This window comes from Carcharodon carcharias, chromosome 5 (genome assembly GCF_017639515.1).
Source record: "Carcharodon carcharias isolate sCarCar2 chromosome 5, sCarCar2.pri, whole genome shotgun sequence".
NCBI classification, from domain to species: domain Eukaryota; kingdom Metazoa; phylum Chordata; class Chondrichthyes; order Lamniformes; family Lamnidae; genus Carcharodon; species Carcharodon carcharias.
Genome location: NC_054471.1, coordinates 108,907,707 through 108,931,694, shown reverse-complemented (window position 1 = coordinate 108,931,694; position 23,988 = coordinate 108,907,707). Strand labels below are relative to the sequence as shown.

The window sequence follows — 23,988 nt, the reverse complement described above, 5'->3', positions numbered from 1 at the left end:
TGAGGAAGGTTCAAGGGGCTACAGAGGGAGGGACAGTTGAAGAGGGAGAATGAAGGGATGGAGGGACAAGAGAGGTGCAGAGGGAGAGAGGAACACGGGGTGCGAAGGGAGAGAATGAGTGGGTACAGAGGGAGGGGGGATAGACAGATGGTGAGGATAGGGAGGGATAGAGGGGATACAAAGGGAAGGACGGTGGGGCGAATGAAGGGAGGAAGGGATGGAGAGGAGTGCAGAAGAAGGAACGGGCAAAAGGGTATGGAGGGAGGGAAGTATGAATGGGTGCGGAGGGAAGGATGGACTAGGGGGTAAGGAGGGAGCGAGGGACTAGTGGGTTACGGAGGAAGGGAAGGACAAAGGGGTTGTGGAGGGAGAAAAGAGGTTGTGGATGGGGGTTGAGACAAAGGGAGCACAGACGCAGGGAGGGGTAATGGGGTATAGAGAAAGAGACAGAGTGAGGTACGGAGGGAGGGAGGGTTGAGGGTTAATGGGGGAAGAGATGGAGTGATGTATGGAGGGAGGGAGGGACGAGTGGGTATGGGTGGGGGAGGAGATGTATAAAGGAAGGGTGGATTTATAGTGCAAAGGGGCTATAGTTTTAATACTATTATATCATTTTGCATGTTGAAAACAATACCTTTCGTAGGTCATCCTGAAGCTGAATGAGAATAGTCTCCAGCTGATTCACTTTTCCAGTGATTGTGTTCGCACTATTTCCCCTAAATGAAATAACCAGAGGCAAAAAAAATCAGTGTTGGGCACTTCACAAACATTAGCTGATCATTTCATCAACTGTATCTTATATTTATATGTTGCCTTTAATATACCGAAATGTCCCTAGGCACTTTACAGGAACACGGTAAAACAAAAGGATGATATTCGAGCCACACAAGGAGATAGTAGGTCACCAGATTGAAAGCATAGTCAAAGAGGTGTGTTTTAAGGAGCAAAGCGAGGTAGATAAGGCAGAGAAGTGTAGAGAGTGAATTCTGGAGCTTGGGGCTTTGGCAACTGAAGGCATGGCCGCAAAGGGTGGAGCAATTAGAACTGGGGATGCTTAAGAGGCCAGAATTAGAGGAGCAAAGGTATCTCAGAGGATTTTTAAAATTATTCATCTATGGGGTATGGGTGTCACTGGCATTTATTGCCCAGCCTAGTTGTCCTTGAGAAGGTGGTGGTGAGCTGTCTTCTTGAACTGCTGCAGTCCATGTGATGTAGGTACGCCCACAGTGCTGTTAGGGAGGGAGTTCCAGGATTTTGACCCAGCGACAGTGAAAGAGTGGCGATATATTTCCAAGTCAGGATGGTGAGTGGCTTGGAGGGGAATTTCCAGGTGGTGGTGTTCCCATCTATCTGCTGGCCTTGTTCGGCTAGATGGTAGCGGTCGTGGGTTTGGAAGATGCCGTCGTGAGGCCGGAGGAGATTATTGAGACATGGAGATACAAGGTCATGGAGGGATTTGAAAACAAGGATGAGAACTTTAAAATCAAGACATTGCATGACCGAAAGCCAATATAGGCCGTTGAGCCCAGGGGTGATAGGGGAATGGGACTTGCTGGAAATTAAGATATGGGCAACAGATTTTATGGAGAATAGAATGTAGGAGAGCAGCCAGGAGTCCATTGGAATAGTTGAGTCTAGAGGTAGCGAAGGCACGAATGAGGGTTTCAGTAGCAGATGAGCAGAGACAGGAGTGAAGTCGGGTGACATTACGGAGGTTGAAACAGGAAGTCTTTATGATGGTGCAAATATGAGGTCATCTCAGGATCTCAGTGACACCAAGATTACAAAGAGACTGGCTTAATCCCAGACTGTTGCCAGGGAGAGGGATGGAATTGGTAGCTAGGGAATGGAGTTTGGAGCTGGGACCGAAAACAATGGCTTCAGTCTTCCAAATATTTAATTGGAGGAAATTTCTTCTCATCCAGCACTGGATGTCAGATAAGCAATAAGATAATTTAGTCCCAGCTATGCCTGTTTCTTTATGGGGTATGTGGAACATTCCTTGTTCCAGTCCTACTCCGGCCCCCTTCCACAACTCTTTCTCCGGTACATTGATGATTACTTCGGTGCTGCTTCATGCTCTCGTCGGGACTTGGAAAAATTTATTAATTTTGCTTCCAATCTCCACCCCTCCATCATTTTCAATGGTCCATATCTGACACTTCCTTTCCCTTCCTTGACCTCTCTGTCTCAATCTCTGGTGATAGACTGTCCACCAATATTCATTACAAGCCCACCGACTCTCATAGCTACCTCGACTACAGCTCCTCACACCCCGCTTCCTGTAAGGACTCCATTCCATTCTCTCAGTTCATTCGCCTCTGTCGCATCTGTTCTGATGATGCTACCTTCAAAAACAGTTCCTCTGACATGTCCTCCTTCTTCCTTAACCGAGGTTTTCCACCCATGGTCATTGACAGGGCCCTCAACCGTGTCTGGCCCATCTCCTGCGCATCCGCCCTCATGCCTTCTCCTCCCTCCCCTGGTCCTCACTTATCACCCCACCAACCTCCGCATTCAAAGGATCATCCTCCGCCATTTCCGCCAACTCCAGCATGATGCCACCACCAAACACACCTTCCCTTCACCACCTCCCGGCGGCATTCCGCAAGGGATCGTTCCTTCCGGGACACCCTGGTCCACTCCTCCATTACCCCCTACTCCTCAACCCCCACCTATGGCACCTCCCCATGCCCACGCAAAAGATGTAACACCTGCCCCTTCACTTCCTCTCTCCTCACCGTCCAAGGGCCCAAACACTCCTTTCAAATGAAGCAGCATTTCACTAGCATTTCCCCCAACTTAGTCTACTGCATTCGTTGCTCCCAATGCAGTCTCCCCTACATTGGAGAGACCAAACGTAAACTGGGCGACCGCTTGACAGAACACCTGCGGTCTGTCCGCAAGAATGACCCAAACCTCCCTGTCGCTTGCCATTTTAACACTCCATCCTGCTCTCTTGCCCATATGTCTGTCCTTGGCTTGCTGCATTGTTCCAGTGAAGCCCAACGCAAACTAGAGGAACAGCACCTCACCTTCCGACTAGGCACTTTACAGCCTTCCAGACTGAATATTGAATTCAACAACTTTAGATCTTGAACTCCCTCCTCCATCCCCATCCCCTTTCTGTTTCTTCCCCCTCCCTTTTGTTTTTTCCAATAATTTATATAGATTTTTCTTTTCCCACCTATTTCCATTATTTTTAAATCTTTTATGCCCTGCTAGCCTTTCCACCCCACCCCCACTAGAGCTATACCTTGAGTGCCCTACCATCCATTCTTAATTAGCACATTCATTTAGATAATATCACTACCTTCAACACCTCTGTGTTCTTTTGTTCTTTTGTCTGTGACATCTTTTGATTATCTGCTTCTATCACTGCTTGCTTGTCCCTACAACCACACCACCATCCCCCCACTTCTCCCCCAACTGCCCCCCCCTCCCCCCTCACCTTAAACCAGCTTATATTTCACCCCTTTCCTAAGATTCACTCAGTTTTGTTGAAGGGTCATGAGGACTCGAAAGGTCAACTCTTTTCTTCTCCACTGATGCTGCCAGACCTGCTGAGCTTTTCCAGGTAATTCTGTTTTTGTTTAAGATAATTTAGTAACTATCGAAGAGCCGAGAGAGGAGGTAGTGAGATAAAGCAGGTGTCATCAGCGAACAATGTGAAAACTAACACTGCTTTCAGAAGTTCTAGCCTAGAGACAGCATGTAGATGAGAAATAGAAGGAGGCCAAGGGTAGATCCTTGGGGGACATCAGAGGTAATGGTGTGGGGGCAGGAAGATAAGCTATTGCAAGTGATTCTCTGGCTCTGATTAGATAGATAAGAATGGAAGCAGGTGAGGGCAGTCCCACCCAGCTGGACGATAGTGGAGGGACTTTGGAGGAGGATGGTGTGTTTACCCATGTCAAAGGCTGCAGACAGGTCAAAAAAGGATGGAATGTTTTCTTTTTCTACACTCACATAGAATGTCATTTGTGGCTTTGATAAGAACTATTTTGGTACTGTGGGTGGTGAGGTGGGGGCGGAAATTTTATTGGAGGAATTTAAACATGGAGTCGCAGAAAGATGGGAGCGGATTTGGGAGGCGAAAACACATTCGAGGACTTTGGAGAGGAAAAGGAGGAGGATTGAAATGAATGGTATTTTGCATGGATGGAGGGAGTCAAAGCTTGTTTTTTTGAGGATGATAGATTTAAAGGAGAGAGGAACAGCAACTGAAGAGAGAGAACCATTTACATTATCAGCTAACATGGGGACCAGAAGGGGTGGTTGGGTGATCAGCAGTTTAGTGGGAATAGGATAGAGGGAACAGGACGTGGGGTCTCATAGACAAGATGAGCTCAGATGTAGCATAGGGAGGAGGAGTTTTAAAGGAAGTTTGGCTAGGTGGGCTAGTGGAAAGGAGTGACACCACAGAGGCAGCTGATTGAATTGTCTCAATCTTAGTGACAAAGAAGTCCATGAGCTCCTCGTGCTTGTTGTTTGAGGTGAGGGTGGAGCTGACAGGGGAGATGGATTTAAGAAGACAATTTGCTGCAGATAAAGGAAGATGGGGATTATCTTTGCATTCCAGGATGATCCGGTACAGTTTTAACTGGTCCAGCTAGATCTGGTGGTGGATGGCTAAGCCAGTTGTCTGCCATATCTTTCAAGTCTGCATTGCTTAGGAAGAAGAGAAGAGGGAACGTTTAGGGTAAGAGAGAGTAATGGTTTTATTGGTGACTACGACATCAAGGTTGGGGGAGAAAGGGCGCTGTTGATTAAATCAGTAGCTGTAGAAATGTTGTGGTGAATGGAGGGCAAAAAGATAACTGGAATTTTGAAAGAGTGGGGAGGCAGCGATGTAGCGGTATTGGCACTGGACTGGTAATCCAGAGACCCAGGGGAATGCTCTGGGGACCAGGGTTCAAATCCCACCACAGCAGATATCAATAATAATTAAAAGTCTAATGATGACCACAAAACCATTGTCGATTATCATAAAAACCCATCTGGTTCACTAATGTCCTTTAGGGAAGGAAATTTGCTGTCCTTACCTGGTCTGACCTACATGTGACTCCAGATCCACAGTAACGTGGTTGACTCTTAAATGACTCTTAAATCTGAAGCGGCCTTGCAAGCCACTCAGTTGTATAAAACCACTAAAAAGTCAATAAAAAGGAATGAAACCGGACAGACCACCCAGCATCAGCACCAGAAACAACGGCAAACCCAGCCTTGTCGACCCTGCAAAGTCCTCCTTACTAACATCTGGTGGCTTGTGGAAAAATTGGGAGATCTGTCTCAGCTAGATAAGCAACAGCCTGACATAGTCATACTCATGGAATCATACCTTGTAGATCATGTCCCAGACATCATCATTACTATCCCTGTCCTACCGCAGGACAGACCCAGCAGGATGGTATATAGTCGGGAGGGAGTTGCCCTGGGAGTCCTAACATTGACCCGGCCCTCAAGAAGTCTCATGGCATCAAACATGGGCAAGGAAATCTCCTGCTGATTACCTCCCTTAGCTGATAAATCAGTGCTCCTCCACGCTGAACACCAGTTTTAGGTTGGCAAGGACGCAGAATGTACTCTGGGTGGGGGCTTCAATGTCCATCACCAAGAGTGGCTCAGTAACACCACCACAGACCACGCTGGCCGAGTCTTAAAGGACATGGCTCTAGACTGGGTCTGCAGCAGGTGGTGAGGGAACCAAGAAGGAAAAACCTCATTTAACCTCATCCTCACCAACTTGCCTACCGCAAAAGGATATGTCCATGACAGTATCGGTAGGAGTGACCACCGCACAGTTGTTGTGGAGATGAAGTCCCATCTTCACATTGAAGATACCCTCCATCGTGTTGTGTGGCACTACCAGTGTGCTAAATGCGATAGATTTCAAACAGATCTAGCAACTACACTGTTCCCATCTTCACATTGAGGATACCTTCCATCATGTTGTGTGGCACTACCACCATGCTAAATGGGATAGATTTCGAACAGATCTAGCAATGATGCCGAGGGCCATCAGCAGCAGCAGAATCGTATTCAACTATAATCTGTAACCTCATAGTCCGGCATATCCCTCACTCTACCCGTACCATCAACCCTGGTTCAATGAAGAGTGCAGGAAGGTATGCCAGGAGCAGTATCAGGCATACCCAAAAATGATGTGTCAACCTGGTGCAGCTACAACAAGGACTACTTGCATGTCAAGCAGCAGAAGCAGTAAGTAATAGACAGAGCTAAGCGATTTCACAACTAACAGATCAGATCTAAGCTCTACATTCCTGCCACATCCAGTCATGAATGGTGGTGAATAATTAAACAACTCACTGGAGGACGAGGCTCCACAAATATCCTGATCCTCAATGATCAGTACAAAAGATAAGGCTGAAACACTCGCAACAATCTTCAGCCAGGAGTGCCGAGTGGATGATCCATCTCAGCCTCCTCCTGAGGTCCCCAGAATCAGAGCTCTCAATAAAATAATAAAAAATTTTCCAGGCACAAGAGGTTGTGGTTTGGCTAAGTGGGTGCTTAGGGTTCTGTGATTGGGTTAAGAGGGAAGACTCATGGGAACCAAGGTTGTTTGAGAACAGAGGTCCTATTGAGGGAATATGGAGAGGTAAGGAGATGAGTGATGCCTGTGTGAACATTTGGAGACAAACAGATTAGGTGGATTAATGTTTAGCTCAATACATGGGGTAGCAGTTCTTCTTCCACTGAGACCCCTCTGGGGATGGGGTACAGGAAGAGAGAAGGCTGCACCATCAAGATGGCCTTCAGCTTGGCTGAAATAACAGTCAAGCAAATGGGAGAGAAAACAGGATTGTGGAGCCATTACTAGGCATCAGTTAGGGTTATACAGCAAGACAAATTGCTCAAAGATCATAGAAAGGTTACAGCATAGAAGGCCATCCAGCCCATCATGTCCATGCTGGCGCTCTGCAAGAGCAACTTAACTAGTCCCACTCCCTCATCTTTTCCCTGTAGCCTTGCAAACTTTTTATCTTCAAATAATTATCCAATTCTCCTTCAACTTCCTTGACTGAATCTGCCTCCACTACGTTCTCAGGCAGTGCATTCCAGATCTTAGCCATTCTCTGTGTAAAAATGCTTTTCTGCCATTGCTTCTTTTGCTAAACACCTTAAATTGGTGTCCTCTGATTCTCGATCCTTTCGCTAAGCTTCTCCTTATCCACTCTGTCTGGACCCCTTACGATTTTGAGTATCTCTTCAAATCCCCTCTTAATTTTCCCTTCTTTAAAGACAGCAGACCCGGCTTCACCAATCTATCTATGTAATTTTGAATTTTTTCTGCACTCTCTAATGCCTTCACTTCTTTTCCAAAGTAAGGTATCCAGAACTGGATGCAATACTCCAGTTAAGTCCGAGCCAATGTTTTATAGGAGTTTGCTGCTTTTGTACACTCAGCCCCTATTTATAAAGCCCGGGATCATGTGTGCTTTATTAAGAGCTTTCTCAGCTGTCCTGTCAGCTTCAATGATTTGTGCCATCTCCCTTTGTTCCTGTACCGTCTTTAGAATTGTACGCTTTACTTTACGTCTCTCCTCTTTCTTCCTACCAAAATAAATCACTTCACTCTTCATTGCATCAAATTTCATTTGCCACTTGTCCACCCATTCCACCAGCCTGTCTTTGTCCTCTTGAAGTTTATCGCTATCCTCCTCAGTTCACAACAATTCCAATTTTTTGTCATTTGCAAGTTTTGAAATTGTGCTCTGTACACCGAAGTCTAGGTCATTAATTTTTTTTCTTAATTCTTTCTTGAGATGTGGGCATCGCTGGCAAGGCCAGCGTTTGCTGCCCAACCCCAGTTGTCCTTGAACTGAGTCGCTCACTGGCCATTTCAGAGGGCAGTTAATTGCTGTGGATCTGGAGTCATATGTAGTCCATACTGGCTCAGGACAGCAGATTTCCTTTTCTAAAGGACATTAGTGAACCAGATGGTTTTTACAACAATTGATGATAGTTGTCATGGTCACCATTAATGAAGCTAGCTTTATATTCCAGATTTATTCATTGAATTTAAATTCCACCAGCTGCCGTGGTGGGATTAAACCAACGTCCTGAGCCTCTGGATTGCTGTGGCATTACCACCACACCACCATCTCCTCAAGAAAAGCAGGGTTCCTAACACCAATCCCTGGGGAGCCCCAGTACACACCTTTCCCCCATCTGATGCATGTATAAGAATGATAGGAACAAAGAAATAAAGTGGATTAGCCAGATCCGATGGTGAATAGGAGCAAGTATAATGGGAGTTTCTGAACTTACTAAAAAGATAATGATGAACAGGGAACAGAGTGGAGGCTGTGTGTGTTTCATGAAAGAGAGAAGAAAAAGCAGGAAAGGTGTTGTTGCAGTCTATTGAGGGAATAAGACGACAAGTTTAAGTGTGTTGTTACTTTCAATGGTAGTGTGGGTGGTTTTTTTAAAAATTCTTTCACAGCATGTGGGCATCACTAGCTATTCAGCATTTGTTGCCCATCCCTAAGTGCCCTTGAGAAGGTGGTGGTAAGCAGCCTTCTTAAACCGCTGCAATCCATCTGGTATAGGTACACCCACAATGCTGATCGGAAGGGAGTTCCAGGATTTTGACTCAGGGGCAGTGATGGAACAGTGATATATTTCCAAGTCAGGATGGTGTGTGGCTTGGAGGGGAACCTGCAGGTGGTGGTGTTCCCATGCACCTGCTGCCCTTGTCTTTCTAGGTGGTAAAGATCACAGTGCATCCTATAGATGGTACGTACTGCTGCCACTGTGCATCAGTGGTGGAGGGAGTGAATGTTGAAGTTGGTGGATGGGGTGCCAATCAATTGGGCTGCTTTGCCCTGGATGGTGTCAAGCTTTGAGTGTTGCTGCAGCTGCACTAATCAAGGCAAGTAGACAGTATTCCATCACACTCCTCCTGACTTGTGCCTTGTAGATGGTGGACAGGCTTTGAGGAGTCAGGAGGTGAATTACTCACCACAGAATTCCCAGCCTCTGATCTGCTCTTGTAGCCAGAGTATTTATATGGCTGATTCAGTTCAGTTTAAGGTCAATAGCCCTCAGGATATTGATAGTGGGAAATTCAGCAATAATATTGAATGGGCACCTGTGTGATGTGAATGTTACTTGTAGTTATCAGATTAATCCTGAATGCTGTCCAGGCCTTGCTGCATATTGACACGAACTGCTTCAGTATCTAGGTCAGAAGAAAGTGAAGAGGTAGAATTGCCTAGTCATTATTTTGTGAGGGGTGCAATGTCTGAACAAAAGGAGCAGCATAATGGAGAAGGAATAGCTTGGAAATCCAATATCACAAAAGAAAGAAATGCTCAAACATGGCCACCTGACATCTTAAACTGCTTTACTTCCATTGAAATATTTTTGAATTGAAGTCACTGTTGTGATGTAGGAAATCCAGCAGTATGTGCACAGCAAGCTCCCACAAACAGCAATGAGATAATGACCAGATAATGTTTTGTTATGTTTTTTGAGGGATAAATATTGGCCAGGACATTGGAGATGACTCGCCTGCTCCTCATTGTAATAGTACCATATGATGTTTTACATCCAGCTTAGAGAGCAGAAGGGGCCTCCATCCAACATGTCATCCAAAAGACGGCACCTCCAATAGTATTCCCTCGGTAGTGCACTGGACTGTCAGCTTAGAATTTTGTGCTCAAGACTCTGGGTGGGACCTGAACCTACGATCTTTTGACTTAGAAAAGTGCTGCCAACTGAGCATGGCTGGCACAAGGGAGACATAATAGGAAGGTTTCGGAAACTGAAGATAAACAAGGCTGTAGGCTCTGGCAGTTTCCATCTCAAGGAATTAACTGAGCAATCTGCAAATCCCCTCACCAATTTCTTTGAAAGCTCACTGGGATCCCGTAACATCCCAAAGGATTGGAAATTAGTAAATGTGTTGCATTTAAAAAGAGCAAGCGGGAAATCTCAAAGTAAGGATCTGTGAGCATTACTTTGATTGTAGAAAGCATTTTGAAACGTTAATGAAGGGATAGTACAAGAATTTATCTGGAATGATAAGGTTTGACTAAAGAGATTTTGTATGGATTCAGACAGAGCAGGTGACTCATTTGAGCTGATTCATTTACTGGATTTATTTCAAAGGTTTTCAGATCGGAAGGTGATGTACAGGGTGTTGTCTACCTGGATTTCAGGAAAGAATCTGATATGATCTCATGTAACATTGATCCCCAAGGTGTGTGCCTGTTGGGAAAGATAGCAAAATATTAGACTGGATTGATATAGTGTTAGAATAATATCTCTCAAGACTGAAGTTTTCTTTTACAACATGGAAGGATTTGGCATGATCTGGCCATGCAGATGCTAACCTGGGATTTTTTTTAAAGAACGTCATAAGTTCACCTTGGAACTGTAGCTAGAAATGGTACTTGAGAAGGAGTTGTTTTGTTTGTGTTGAGATGCAAAGTATTTTAATGAATGAAGCCAGGAGACAAAAAAGGCATTCACATGGAAGAGAGAAAAAAAAGACTTAAGTTGTGAACCTGCTTGTTTTGATGGCAGTTTAGTTGGAGACAAGCTGAGGAAAGAAGGCTCCCTCTCTCTACCTTGCTTAAAATTGTGTGTGGCTATCAACCTGTAGCCAGAGAACCCTCATCTGAGTGTAACCAGTCTGCATTTGAACCTGCACAGCTGAACCAGTTGGTGGGAACTTCCAGGCATCTACCGGGTCTTCACACGGGAGAACTCCAGGTCGAGACCCTGCAGACTTTATCCTTTATTTTATAATACCCATCCTCCAAAGCCAATCTCTGCAGAGAGAGACTCTATTTGTTTGTCCTTTGTTTGTCTGTGTGCGCTGGGGAATTCTTTAGGAAGAGGTAGATAGTCGTACTTCCCGATTACAATAGTGTGATAACCAGTACTTGCAACTTGTTAAAAGAAGTTTTGTTTTAAAATAAATTAATCATTCTGAGTTTTTGAAAGAAGCCTGGTCAGAGTCTCTTTTCTTCCAGGTACTAGAGGTAAAGGTAAATAAATGGCCGTTTTGGTGAGAAAATTAAATATTTAAATTAATGGTATGGCCTGCAGAGTAGAGGGGCTTGATAATTCGTGCTCTCCTCCCATCCTGGTGTAACAACAGCAACTGAAAGCTGCATAACCACAGATGAAGGTGATTGGAAAATGGTTGCCAGTGGATTCCCAGGGATTGATGTTCAGGCCTCTGTTTACATTTATAACCGGCTTGAAGGATGAAATATTATCTAAAATGTTGTGGATGAAATAAGTTTGGGTGCAGCAGACCAACATGTGATAATCCTTGAGAGGGATCTGAACAGACAAAGTCAATGGGTAGAGAGATTCTGGAGGGTGTAGAAAGTGAAGGAAGTGAGAATGTGGAATACCAATAAAATGGTAACATGATCAAGGTGAAGCAGGAAAGAGCACTAAGGAGTTCGGTCCATTAATATTCACTAATGTCCTTGAGGGAAGGAAATCTGCCGTCTTTACCTGGTCTGACCTACACGTGACTCCAGGCCCACATCAACGTGGTTGACTCTTAACTGCCTCTGAAATGGCCTAGTAAGCAACTCAGTTGTATCAAATCACTACAGAAAAGTCAAAAAGGAATAAAGCTGGATGGACAACTCGGCATCAACCTCAGCACCAACAGCAGACCATATCCAGTCGACCTTGCAATGTCCTCCTTCCTAAAGTCTGGAGGCTCGTGCCAAAGTTGGGAGAACTGTCCCACAGACAATTCAAGTTACAGCCTGACATAGTCACATTCACCAAATCATATCTTATAGCCAATGTCCTGACACTTCCATCACCATTCCTGGGTGTGTTCTGTCCCACAGCGGGACAGACCCAGTAGGGGCGGTGGGAGCACAGTACCATACAGTTGGGAAGGAGTTGCCCTGGGAATCTTCTGTATTGACTCTGGGCCCTATGAAGTTGGACCCCATGAAGTCTGATGGCATCAAGTCATGGAATCATATAAAATTTAGGGCACAGGAGGCAGCCATTTGGCCTATCGTGTCTGTGCTGGTTGAAATAAATGAGCCATCCAGCCAAATTTCTTTCCAGCATTTGGTTTGTACCTTGCAGGTTACAGGTTAAAATGTTAAATGTTACAGGTCAAACATGGGCAAGGAAACCTACTATTAATTAACATCTACTGTCCCCCCCCCCCAGATGATGAATTGGTACTCCTCCATGTTGAACACCACTTGGAAGAAGCACTGAGGATAGCAAGGGCACAGAATATACTCTGAGTGGGGACTTCAATGCCCATTACCAAGAGTGGTTCAGTAGCGCCACCAGTGACAAAGCTGACTGAGTCATGAAGGAAGTATCTGCCACTCTGGACTTGTGGCAGGTGATGTAGAAACCAATAAGAGGGAAAAACCTACTTGACCTCGCCTTGACCAATCTACCTGTCGCAGATGCACGTCCCATTTTATACTGAGGATACCATCCATCGTGTTGTATGGCAATATCATCGTGCTAAATGGGTTAGATTCAGAACAGATCTAGCAGCTAAAATCTGGGAATCCATGAGGCACTGTGGGCCATCATCAGCAGCAGAATTGTATTCAATCACTATCTGTAACCACATGGCCTGGCATATCCCACAGTACCTCAATCCAGGATATTAACCCTGGTTCAAAAAGGAGTGCAGAAGGCCTGGAGCAGCAACAGGCATACCTAAAAATCAGGTGCCAGCCTGGTGAAGCTATAAGACGGGATTACTTGCATGCCAAACAATGGAAGCAACTTGCAATAAAATGAGCTAAGCGATCCCATAACCAGCAGAACAGATCAGAGCTCCGCAGTCCTGCCACATCCAGTCATGAATGTGGCGGACAATTAAGCAACAAACAGGAGGAGGCGACTCTACAAATGACCATATCTTCAATGATGGGGGAGCCGAGTACATCAGTGCAAAAGACAAGGCTGAAGCGCTTGCAACCATCTTCGGCTAGAAGTGCCAAGTGCATGACCATCTCAGCCTCCTCCTCAGTTCCCCATCATCATAGAGGTCAGTTTTCAGCCAATTCAACTCACTGCACATGATATAAAGAAAAGGCTGAAGGCACAGGATACTGCAAAGGTTATGGGCCCTGTCAACATCCTGGCTGTAACACTGAAGACTTGTGCTCCAGAACTAGCCATGGGCTTAGCCAAGTAGAGCTACAACACTGGCATCTACCTGGCAATGTGAAAATTGCCCAGTTCTATCAATTACCGCTCTATAGGTTTACTTTTGATCATCAGCAAAGCGATGGAAGATGTTGTCAACATTGCTACCAAGTGGCACTTGCACAGCAATAAGTTGTTCACTAATGCTCAGTTTGGGTTCTGCCAGGGGCACTTGGCTGCTGATCTTATTACAGCCTTGGTCTAAACATGGACAAAAGAGCTGAACTCCAGAGGTGAAGTGAGAGTGACTGCCCTTGACATCAAGGCAGCATTTGACCAAATGTAGCATCAAGAATCCCTTGCAAAACAGTAGTCAGTGGGAACCAGAGGAAAACTCAACACTGGAGTCATACCTTGCACAAAGGAAGATGGTTGTGGTTATTCGAGGCCAATCATTTCAGCACTGGACAATGCTGCAGGAGTTCCTTGGGGCAGTATACTCGGCACGATCATCTTCAGCTGCTTTATCAATGACCTTCCTTCCATCATAAGGTCAGAAGTGGGGATGTACACTGATAATTGTAGTGTTCAGTACCATTCACAACGCCTCAGATACTGAAGCTGTCATTGCCCATATGCAGCAAGACCTGGACAACATTCAGGCTTAAGCTGAGAAGCGGCAAGTAACATTCCTGCCATACAAGTGCCAAGAAATAACTGTCTCCAACAAGAGAGAATCTAACTCTCTCCCCTTGACATTCAATGAATTTATCATTGCTGAATTCCCCACCATCAACATCCTGTCTACCATTAACCAGAAACTTTTTTGGACTAGCTATATAAATACTCTGGCTACAAGAGCAGATCAGAGGTTGGGAATCCTGCATCTCCTGACTTGCCAAAGCCTGTCCACCATCTACAAGACACAAATCAAGAATGTGCTGGAATATTTTCCAATTGTTTGGATGAGTGCAGCTCCAACAGTACTCATAAATCTCAATACCATCCAGGACAAAGCAGCCTGCCTGATCGGCACCCTGTCTACTACCTTAAACATTCACTGTCTCTACTACCGATGCAAAGTGGCAGCTGAGATTACCATATACAAGATTCACTGCAGCAACTTACCAAGTTGCTCCTTCAACAGCACCTTCCAAACTCGTGACTTCTATCACCTCGAAGAACAAGTGCAGTAGACACATGGGAACACCACCACCTGCAAGTTCCCCTCCAAGCCACACACCACCCTGACTTTGAAATATATCATTGTTCCTTCATTGTTGCTGGATCAAAATCCTGGAACCCCCTTCCTAATAGTACTGTAGGTATACCTACACCAGATGGACAGCAGGGGTTCAAGACAGTGGCTCACCAGCACCTTCTCAAGGGCAATTGGGGATGAGCAACAAATGTTGGTCTTGCAAGCAACACTCACATCCCATGTAAGAATGGAAGAAAGCCTTCGGCTTGGTGTGGGCAAGAAAGTGTTTGGATATAAAGCTCGGGTATGACAAGTCAAAGCAAGTGTTCATTTCTGGTTTCTGTATATCATAAAGGGTTCAAGTTATTAGGAGAGTCGGGTAGTATGGATTTAAAAGGTTAAAATGTAGAGTGCTGACTCCGGTGAAATAATAAACAGGCTCAAAAGGGGCCAGAAATTTCTGTCTGCATCATCATGCTGACAAGGCAGATTCTAACTGTATTCTATGAATATATGCTACTGCCTGCTGCTAAACGTAATTAAAAAGATCCGGAGACCTGGGAATGTAAAGATAAGGGGAACCTGCTTGCTTCAGTTTAATGAGCATAGATAACAGAATGATAGAATGTTGACTCAGTTTCACCCATATCAAAAGATATTGAATCATGCACACTGTAGCTCAGAAATATAAAGGTATATGTGAACCAGAGGTGATTAGGTCATGCTGCCAGGCTGGATGTGTCATAAAAGGGCATTTTGATAAGAAACCAAGGTATATAAATCAAACATTCTGTATCGAGGATTTGGATTTGACCTGCAAGATTGAGATCAAGAACCATAATTCAAATAACATTTTATGTTATGAATATTTATGAAGTTATGAATATTTAACTTTATTTGTGATCATACCTTCATCAATTGAACTCACACAATCTAGTCAGCTAATTAAAAGGGGAAAGGATATGGTGTTATTACTGGAAAATGTTTAAAGATAGAGGAAAAAGGAAATGGAGTTACTGCAGAAGAATGGATAAAATCATAAGAGGGTAATGGGTTATAGAAGGGAGTAAAAGACAATGAACCGGTTGGATTTTTAATTAAACCCCAGAAGCTTCTATGGAAGTCTTGATGCACAGGCATAGGCTGTAATTGCCCAGGAAGTTAAAGCTTCTGATGGGCTGATTTCTGCTGCCTGGGACCCTATGTGAAAGTCTGCACGTCTGAGCTTAGGGCAGAGACTTGGGCCAGATATGAAGGACTTACCTGCATACTTACCCTGTAAATATTAGATAGTTTAATACCTGGTTTAATTCAATGATCAGCCAGCATAACTTCACTGAGCACCACAACCAACCCCCCAAAATCACCCCTCTGAGCCGACCCAACTACCACCCCCTGACCATCCGACTACTCCCTGGCCAGCTGACTACCAGCCTGACCACCTGATTAACCCCCACACGACAAAACCACCCCCCCTCCGACTTACCTATCAAATCACCTTACTCACTTACCCACCTGCCCACTCACTCATTCATTCACTTACTCACCCACCCATTCACTAACATTCACTTACTGAAAGACTTGAGCCGGGATTTTTCATGCCTGCCGGCATTGGGTGTGTTCGGTGGCATTAGTGGACAATATGGTGAGAAGGCCAAAAAACGGTTTCACAACGTCGTGAAACCAGTCTGCCACCGCCCACTCTGCCCGCCAATGACCACGTTCTCCACCATCAGGAAACTCATTGTAATACATCAGCATATCATTATGAAACTAGCCCACCAGACTCATCCCCAACTGGATCGTCCGCCCTGTTGACGTGTTTCACAACAGCATATATAAGGCATGTACCTGGCAGACTGCACTTTGCTCAGGACTTTGAGGTTTGTTTGCCTACCTTGCTTCAGTCAGCACTCGCAGTCATCAGTGCCAGGCTTCACAGACAGCGCCACATCACTTTTAGTGGGGCTCACTGGCAGGTCTCTATCTACCAGATCATCCATATGTGGGTGGTTTTTCGATGGCTGTGGGGCAAGGTCTTGATTGGGCAAGGGGGTGAAGTGGCCTCAGGCAAGGAAAGAGGCTGCAGGACAAGGGCTGTACTGGGGAAGGAGGGTATGTCCCAGGGTATGTGTGGGGGCACATGTTGATTTGTGCAAGTGGCCTCAAGATGGTGAGGGCTGAGGAGGCAGTCTGCAGACGAGATGAGGTCAGATGGACATGTGAGGGTGTGTGTGTGTGAGAATGGGTGGTGATGTCCCTTGGGCTGGCAGTGAGTGAGATGCCAGTGAATGTGTGATGGGTTTGAGTGCGTGAGTTTAGAGTGATGAGATGGTTGCTATACCCTGGCTGCACAGATGAGATCATTCATCCTCTGTCTGCATCGGATGGCCAACCTCTTCTGTGCAGCATTGGCACTGATCACCACTACCAAGCCAGCGTGGTAATGTAGCTGCCCTCCTGTGGCCAGATTGGGGGTAGAGGACATCACAGCAGCCTCCACGGCGTCCAAAAGGCGCTTGAGGGCTGCAGTCTTTTTGTCTTTCGGGGCCACTTCCCCTTTGCTGCAGTCCTGGTCTGGAAGCACTGAGTGTGGCTGTACTTTAAATATGGCGACTGGCGTGATGAAGTGGTGGTGATGGCGTGGTGGGCAAATGAGAGCCCGTCTGCCATGGAAACGGCCTGTTTCCCAGGAATGCATAAGTAATGCAGTGGGTTTGGGATGATGTGGTGTGAAAACCCACCATCACGACCAGCAGGTAAAACGTCATTTTATTCGCCTGTCACCACACTTAGTGCAAACCTAGAATGATTCCACCCTTGGACTTTAAAAACTCAACCTGAATACAGCAGGTATTGTCGTGAAAAGGGGGTATGTCCCTCCCTTCTTCCATCTCTTCTTGCGTACGACAATATTCTTCCGAGGATGGCTGCGCTGACCCTTTGATGTTTCAACCGGGATCTGAAGATATGGCTGAAAAATCGTAAAAGGGTCAGTTCGCAGAAATCTTCGTGGGCAATGTGCCCAGCATCAACGCTGACTGGAAAATCTGGGCCTATTTTTTAATACCTCTTTGCAGAATTTAATCAAAATTGTCATGAATTATCAGTTAAGATTCCCATATGTAAGGCAGTAACCCCGAGTTTTTATTAAATAAAATCAATTCAGATAAATTTTAGGAGTAAAAAATAATTTGGCAATGGAACATTCTGCTTTTATGTAAAGAAACTTTTAACATATTGTTGCTATTTGGAGCAAACTTATCTTAAATGAGCTGCTAATGAGAACAGATGGCAATACTTTTGCCTCACTTGGGAGTTTAAGAGGAATCACATTACCCAAAACAAACGTAAAGTCATCAATTTCACAGCTCCTGCTGGCAGAATGCAGAATTTAAGAGATTCCAATCAATCCTGTTTAATCTATATTTATTTATAGTGACTGGAACCTAATACTATGCACTGCTGTGTCAGCAAGACCAATGCAAGAGGTACACACATTCCCAGAGACACAGTCAAAGTCACACACATACAGACATGCAGACAATAGTTCAGAATAATGTGATCTTGACTATTCTGAAGACTATAAATCCCTTTTGGGTTAATACAATTACATTTGACAAGGCTTGTAGCTAGTTGGCTGCCTGTGATGTAGAAAAATGCAGAGTGCTTCCAGTCAAAGGGAACACAACTCAGTTCCTTTACTGGGAACAATAAAAAAAATGTACTGCTGTAACAAAACCAGGTTCAGCCAGGCATCCAAGGTCAACCGTTACACATTACACCATCTGCTCTTACTCTTAAGTCTCCTGATTTGTTTGAAAAGCCTATCTGTGCGGCTGCTGCTGTAACCATGGCTGCCCATATTACGAGTCACACTCAAGACACTCCTATTGATTTTTCAAGTCTCAAAGCATCTTGCAATAGTTTGATCATTTCATCTCATGCTGCCAAAGCTGGGCCAATTGATCAGGAGGAACAGGATTTCTTTTTCAAAAAAACATTTTAAACAGAAATAGTGGAAATCAAAACTGTTGCAGGAATTTAAATGCATGTGTATGAGTGCAATGATGCTGAAGCTTTTATTTAAGGAACATCAGACTGAAAATATCCCAAGATACGCAACCATTCACAGCCACATGGAATCCAAAATCCTAGCTAATGTCTCAGCAAATGAGCCTACGCACAGCAGAGGGAGGAATAGTAAACCGAGCAAATAAACCACATCGCAATTGGCCAGTGCTTAAACAACAAAATATTTTACATTTTTTAGAATGCTCCCCATTTGAACTCGCGAGGCAGTGGAAGTGAATTATTGCATTTGTATTTAGTCTGCCTTGGGAACTGCTCATCAAAACTGGTTTTAATTGGTACAGAGTGGGGCGCATAGGGAGGACCCCGCTACACCAGGTAAGTAGCAATTAAAATGCATACATTATTTTATGAAACAAATCTAATTTATCTTACTGATTTGACGAATTCCCATGTTGAATGACCCATATTTTCAGTATTAAGCTGTTTACAGTTGTCTAGTTTTGAAAAGACTGAAGATAGATCTTTCTTACAGCAGTTCTAGTTAATCTTTTTAATATCGTGATTTCAGCCCCATTGTCACTACAGAGCTGACACATTGAAATTTAGTATTACTCTTATTTCCATAACACAACGTATTTTACTATTACAGTTATCTGAAGGAGTCCTCGAGTTTTGCCAAAGCGGATCAAGGGGGACAACCTCCAGTGGCTGGTGTAGCACCTGACATCAAGGTTGGTGAGCAAAATCACTGCAGCCCTAGGACATGACTGTAGGAGTTCCTCAGAGGGTAGTATCTTTGGCCAAACCATAGTCAATTTCTTTATTAATGATCTTCCTTCTCTTTGTAGAAAGTCAGGACCGAGGTTTCCTGATGATTCTACAGTAACTTTCCAATAAATTAAGCAGGATCTGCATAACAACCAGATTGGGGCTGACAAGTGTCAAATAATATTCACATTATATAAATGCCAGGTCATGATCATCAAAAATAAGAGGCTCAACTACTTCCTCCTGTCAATTGCAGTACCATCATCGGGGGTTCCCATCAACATTGTGAAGACCATTGGTCCAATGATACTGGTCATTCATATCAACCAAGAGTGGGCATGTATTAATTATGGTTTTGTTATATGTTAGACTGTAACTTAAACAATAGTCTTGTGATGTAAGGTCACATGATCTGCATAAACCAATGTGTTAGCAGTGCGGGCTACCTCTACAGTCAGTGTTGAGATGGAGTTGAAAGCACATGTGTAGTTGTTGCTGGTTGTATTGTAAATAAACCTAATGTTTGCACTTAGAAAGTTGTCTGCAGATCAAATAGGCGACTTGGCCACACTACAACAGGGCAGAGGCTGGGTATCCTGGTGGCTTATCTCACCCTCAAAGTCTTTCCATTCTCTATTAGGTTCAAGTTGGAGGTGTGATGAAATACTCACCGCTATCCTGGGTGGGTGCAGCTACAACTATACTTGAATATTACACCACCACCCAGGACAGAGCTGTTCACTTCAAGTTGCCCCTGCTGTTGAACTTAATATTCACCCACACTGGAACACTGTGGCTGCAGTGTGTACTGTCTATAGGATTCACTGTAGCATCTTGCCAAGATTATATCCACACCACCTACCTTACCTCACTTGTGACCTCTACCAGCATAAGAGCAAAAAATCCAAGTTCTGTCCAAGTGACACATCATCTTGACTTGCACATAGCGCTACTCCTTCATTTGAGTTGAGTTAAAATCTTGGAATTCCCTGCGTAACTTTACAGTAGTGCAATTAGCATGTAGACTGGAGCAGTTCACTTGAAGGCCCACCACCAACTTCGCAGGTTAACAAGGATGGACAATAATACATCATGGTAGCATCACCCGCATCTCAATAATAAATAAAAATCAAGCGTCTTAATGTTTATTTTTGATGAAAAGCATCAATAGTTTCCAAATAACAGATTTGATTAGTTCATTCTTTTCCACTGTCTAGATAGGGACTTTAGTAGCTTTTGACCCTTGGCTATTCAAATAGTCTAATATTTAAGTGAACAACAGTTTATTCTCATTTTTATTTACTTTGCGGAAACACATAGGATTTTAAACCATGTTGTTATGTCAGCTGGAAGTTTTCTTCCTTATTGTCTACAAGAAGATGCTGGTGTCAGACTATCTGTAGGATAATGGCTGTGCAGGATTTAGCCCAGGTGCTTTGCTTGGCAGGTTAACCAGCAATATCCTAAACTGATCTGTTTATATCAAGGTATTAATTGGATATCTAAATAAACTGGTGATTGGTATCCAATTCACTTGGTGCCATAGCATAGGTGTCTTTGCTACTGGTTTTGATTGACAGTCAGAGGCTGCCTTGATATCTATGAACACCATTTTTGATTGGTAGTGTTATATAATTGTGAAGGACAGCTTTTGATCTTTGTACTAGATTGGATATTAAAAGGAAAGAGATGTATATTCAGACTGGAGGCCCAATAATCTTATTTTTCTGGATCCCTAGGTGGATTAGGGGCTTGATGAGACATTCCTCATATTCATTTCTCACAGAGCATTTTCAGCACATACTTATGATTAAAAATAACACACTCACTGGCAGTGGTGGTGACTTGGCTGGATACTGAGCCAGTAAGGAGTTAAAGTGAGGAAGAGAGAGGCAGCACAGAGACTCACCAGCAACAGTATATCTAGGTATATAGTGAACACAGTGACTGATGAGTTAAATAGGGGTTGAAGTTGGAACAGAGGCAACCCAAAAACTCTCAGGCAGTAGTGGACCTGGTGGAGACTACGTGCAGGAGTTAAAACAGGGCTGAGAACCTCCAGTGAAATCACCAGCAGCAAAAGCAACATTTGAAAAACAGCTATAGTGATGCCACAACCAGGGAAGGAGCTGATGCGTGAATGGCTGCTAAGTGTTTCCAGTTAATAGCCTAGAAAGTAGAGGCAAGGCAGGGAGTCTTAGCCCCTCGGAATGCATATCCTATGCCACGTGGGAAATCTTGGGACAGTGACACATATGCAGGAAGTTAGAACTGTTCGAGATCTGGATTTCGGAACTTGAGTAGCGGCTAGAGCTACCGCAGAGCATCCCCGAGGCTGAGAAATTCATGGTTTCATGTTTCTGGAGGTTGTCACACTGCAGCTTAAAAATTTCTTAGAGTCATATCTGGCACAGAATTGGGCAATTCAGCCCTTTGTGTCAATGCTGGATATCCATTGTGCAGTCCAGTCAGTCCCTTGCTCTAATTCTATAGCCTGCAAATTTATTTCAGTCAAGTTCCCATCCAATTTCCTTTTGAAGTCATTGATCATCTCCACTACCTTTGAGGGCAGTGAGTTTCAGGTCATTACCACACGCTGCATTAAAAAAGGTCTTCTTCACATTCTTCCTATACCTCTTGCCCAAGACCTTAAATCTGTGTCTCACAATTCTTATATCATCAGCTGATGGGAACAGCTTTTCCTTGCCTACTTTATCTAAATCTGTCATAATTTTGGTACACTTCTATAAAATCTCCCCTCAATCTTTTTTGCTTTAAGGAGAACAACCTCAGCTTCTCAGACCTAACCTTGTAGCTAAAATCCCGTGTCCCTGGAATATTCTGGTAAATCTCCTCTGCACCCTTTCAAAGATACTTCCTAACGTGTGGGAGCCAAAACTGGATGCAATACTCTAACTGTGGCCTAACCAGAGCTTTATAAATGTTCAGCATAATTTTCCCACTTTTGTGCTAAATGCCTCTGCTTATGAAGCCCACGATATGCTTTGCTAATCACTCAATATGTCCTGCCACCTTCAAAGATCGATGCACATGCACCCCAGGCCCCAGGTCCTCTGTTCCTGCACACTCTTTAGAACTGTGTCAGTGACTCTATATTGCTTCTCCCTACCCCTTCTGCCAAAATGCATCACCTTACACTTATAAATGTTGAATTCTATCAGCCACTTGCCTGCCCATACTGCTAGACTATCTACATTCTGTTGCATTTGATTAGCATCATCCTCACTGTTTGCCACTCCCCCAAATTTGGTATCACTAACAAATTTCAAAATTCTACTCTATTCCAATATCCAAGTCATTTATTGATAGTAAAAAAAGTAGTGGTCCTAGCACTAACCCACAGGGAGCATCACTGTCTACCATCTACTAGTCTGAATTTACCATGACTTGCTGTTTTCTGTCCTTAAGCCAATTTTAAAATCTCAGCTGACAATGACCCTCCTATTCCAGAAGCCTCTATTTTGTTTATCAGCCTTTTATGTGGCACTTTATCAAATGTTTTCTTAATATCCACACAGACAATATCCACTGCATTCCCTTCATCAACGTTCTCAAGTACTTAAACAAAAAATTCCATTAGTCAAACACGATCTGCTTTTTATAAATCCATGCTTAATTAACTTCAACCTCTCTAAGTGCCAGTTAATTTTTTCCCGATTATTGTTTCTAAAACCTTACTGACCACTGATGTTAAATTAACTGAGCTACAGTTGCTGGGACAACCTTTCTTGAATAAGGGTGTCACATTTGCCTCTCCAATCCTCTGGCACCTCCCCCATATCCAGGAAAGGTTAGAAGATTATGGTAAGTCCTTCAGCTATCTTCACCCCTATTTCCTTTAGCCACCTGGGACGCAAGCCATCCAGACCAGGTCTACTCCAAGCATAGCCAGCCTTTCCAGTACCTCCTCCATTTCGATTTTCACACTATCCATTGCCTCCCCTATCTCCAGTTCTACCAATATTGTGTCAAATTCCTCTTCCTTAGTAAACACGATACAAAGAACTCAATTATTCTAACCTTGCCCTGCGCCTTTAAGCATATATAGTTACTCTTTGTCCCGAATAGCAGCCATTCCACCTTTTACTATCCACTTACGATTTACATGCTGGTAGAAGATTTTTGAGTTCACTTTTATGTTGACTGCCGTTCCATCTCATACTCTCTCTTTGTTAGTTTTATTTTCTTGTTCACCTCCCCTCTCACCCTATTGTACTAGATCTGATTCTCGCTTGAAGAATTTGCCTGACATGCATCATTTTCTCTATTTCCCTTGTGATCCAAGGAGCCCAGGTTTTGGTATCCCTATCTTTTGTCCTTGACGGAATGTACCTAGCTTGTACCTGAAGCATCTCTTCCTTAAAGGTCATCCATTGTTCTGTTAAGTTTATCCCGTCAGTTTTCGGTTCCATTTTACCCAGGTTAGATTTCTTCTCATCCCTTAGCAATTCACCCTTTTCCAGTTTAGATTTTCTACTTTAGATTGTTCCTTGCTCTTCTATCTACTAATCTAAACCTTATGATACGATGATCACTGTTATCCAAGTGTTCCCCCAGAGACAGTTAGTCTACTTGGCCCATCTCATTCCCCTGTATGACATGCAGCAATGCCTCCCTTCTAGCTGATCCAAGAACATACTGATCAAGGAAGCTCTCCTGAATACATTTTAGAAATTCCTCCCCATCCTTACCCTTTACTCTAACACCATCCCAGTAGATATTTGGGCATTAAAGTCCCTCAATATCACCACTTGTTCTTGCACATCTTTGTGATTTCCTTGCACTATTCAGAGACCAGTAGCATGATCATAACTGTTTTGCTT

General features: G+C 44.0%; 1 protein-coding gene across 2 annotated transcripts in view; it reads right to left on the bottom strand.

Moving 5' to 3' along the window:
- LOC121277854 (signal-induced proliferation-associated 1-like protein 2) overlaps window positions 1–23,988 on the bottom strand; it is a 647,580-nt gene that overhangs the window by 1,835 nt on the left and 621,757 nt on the right. For both annotated transcript variants that reach the window (XM_041187562.1, XM_041187563.1), the window contains exons 21-22: window positions 10,180–10,239; window positions 635–716 (exon numbers count right to left, since the gene is read on the bottom strand). In XM_041187562.1, coding sequence (XP_041043496.1) covers window positions 635–716; window positions 10,180–10,239 — 142 coding nt within the window. The remainder of the gene's footprint in view (window positions 1–634; window positions 717–10,179; window positions 10,240–23,988) is intronic.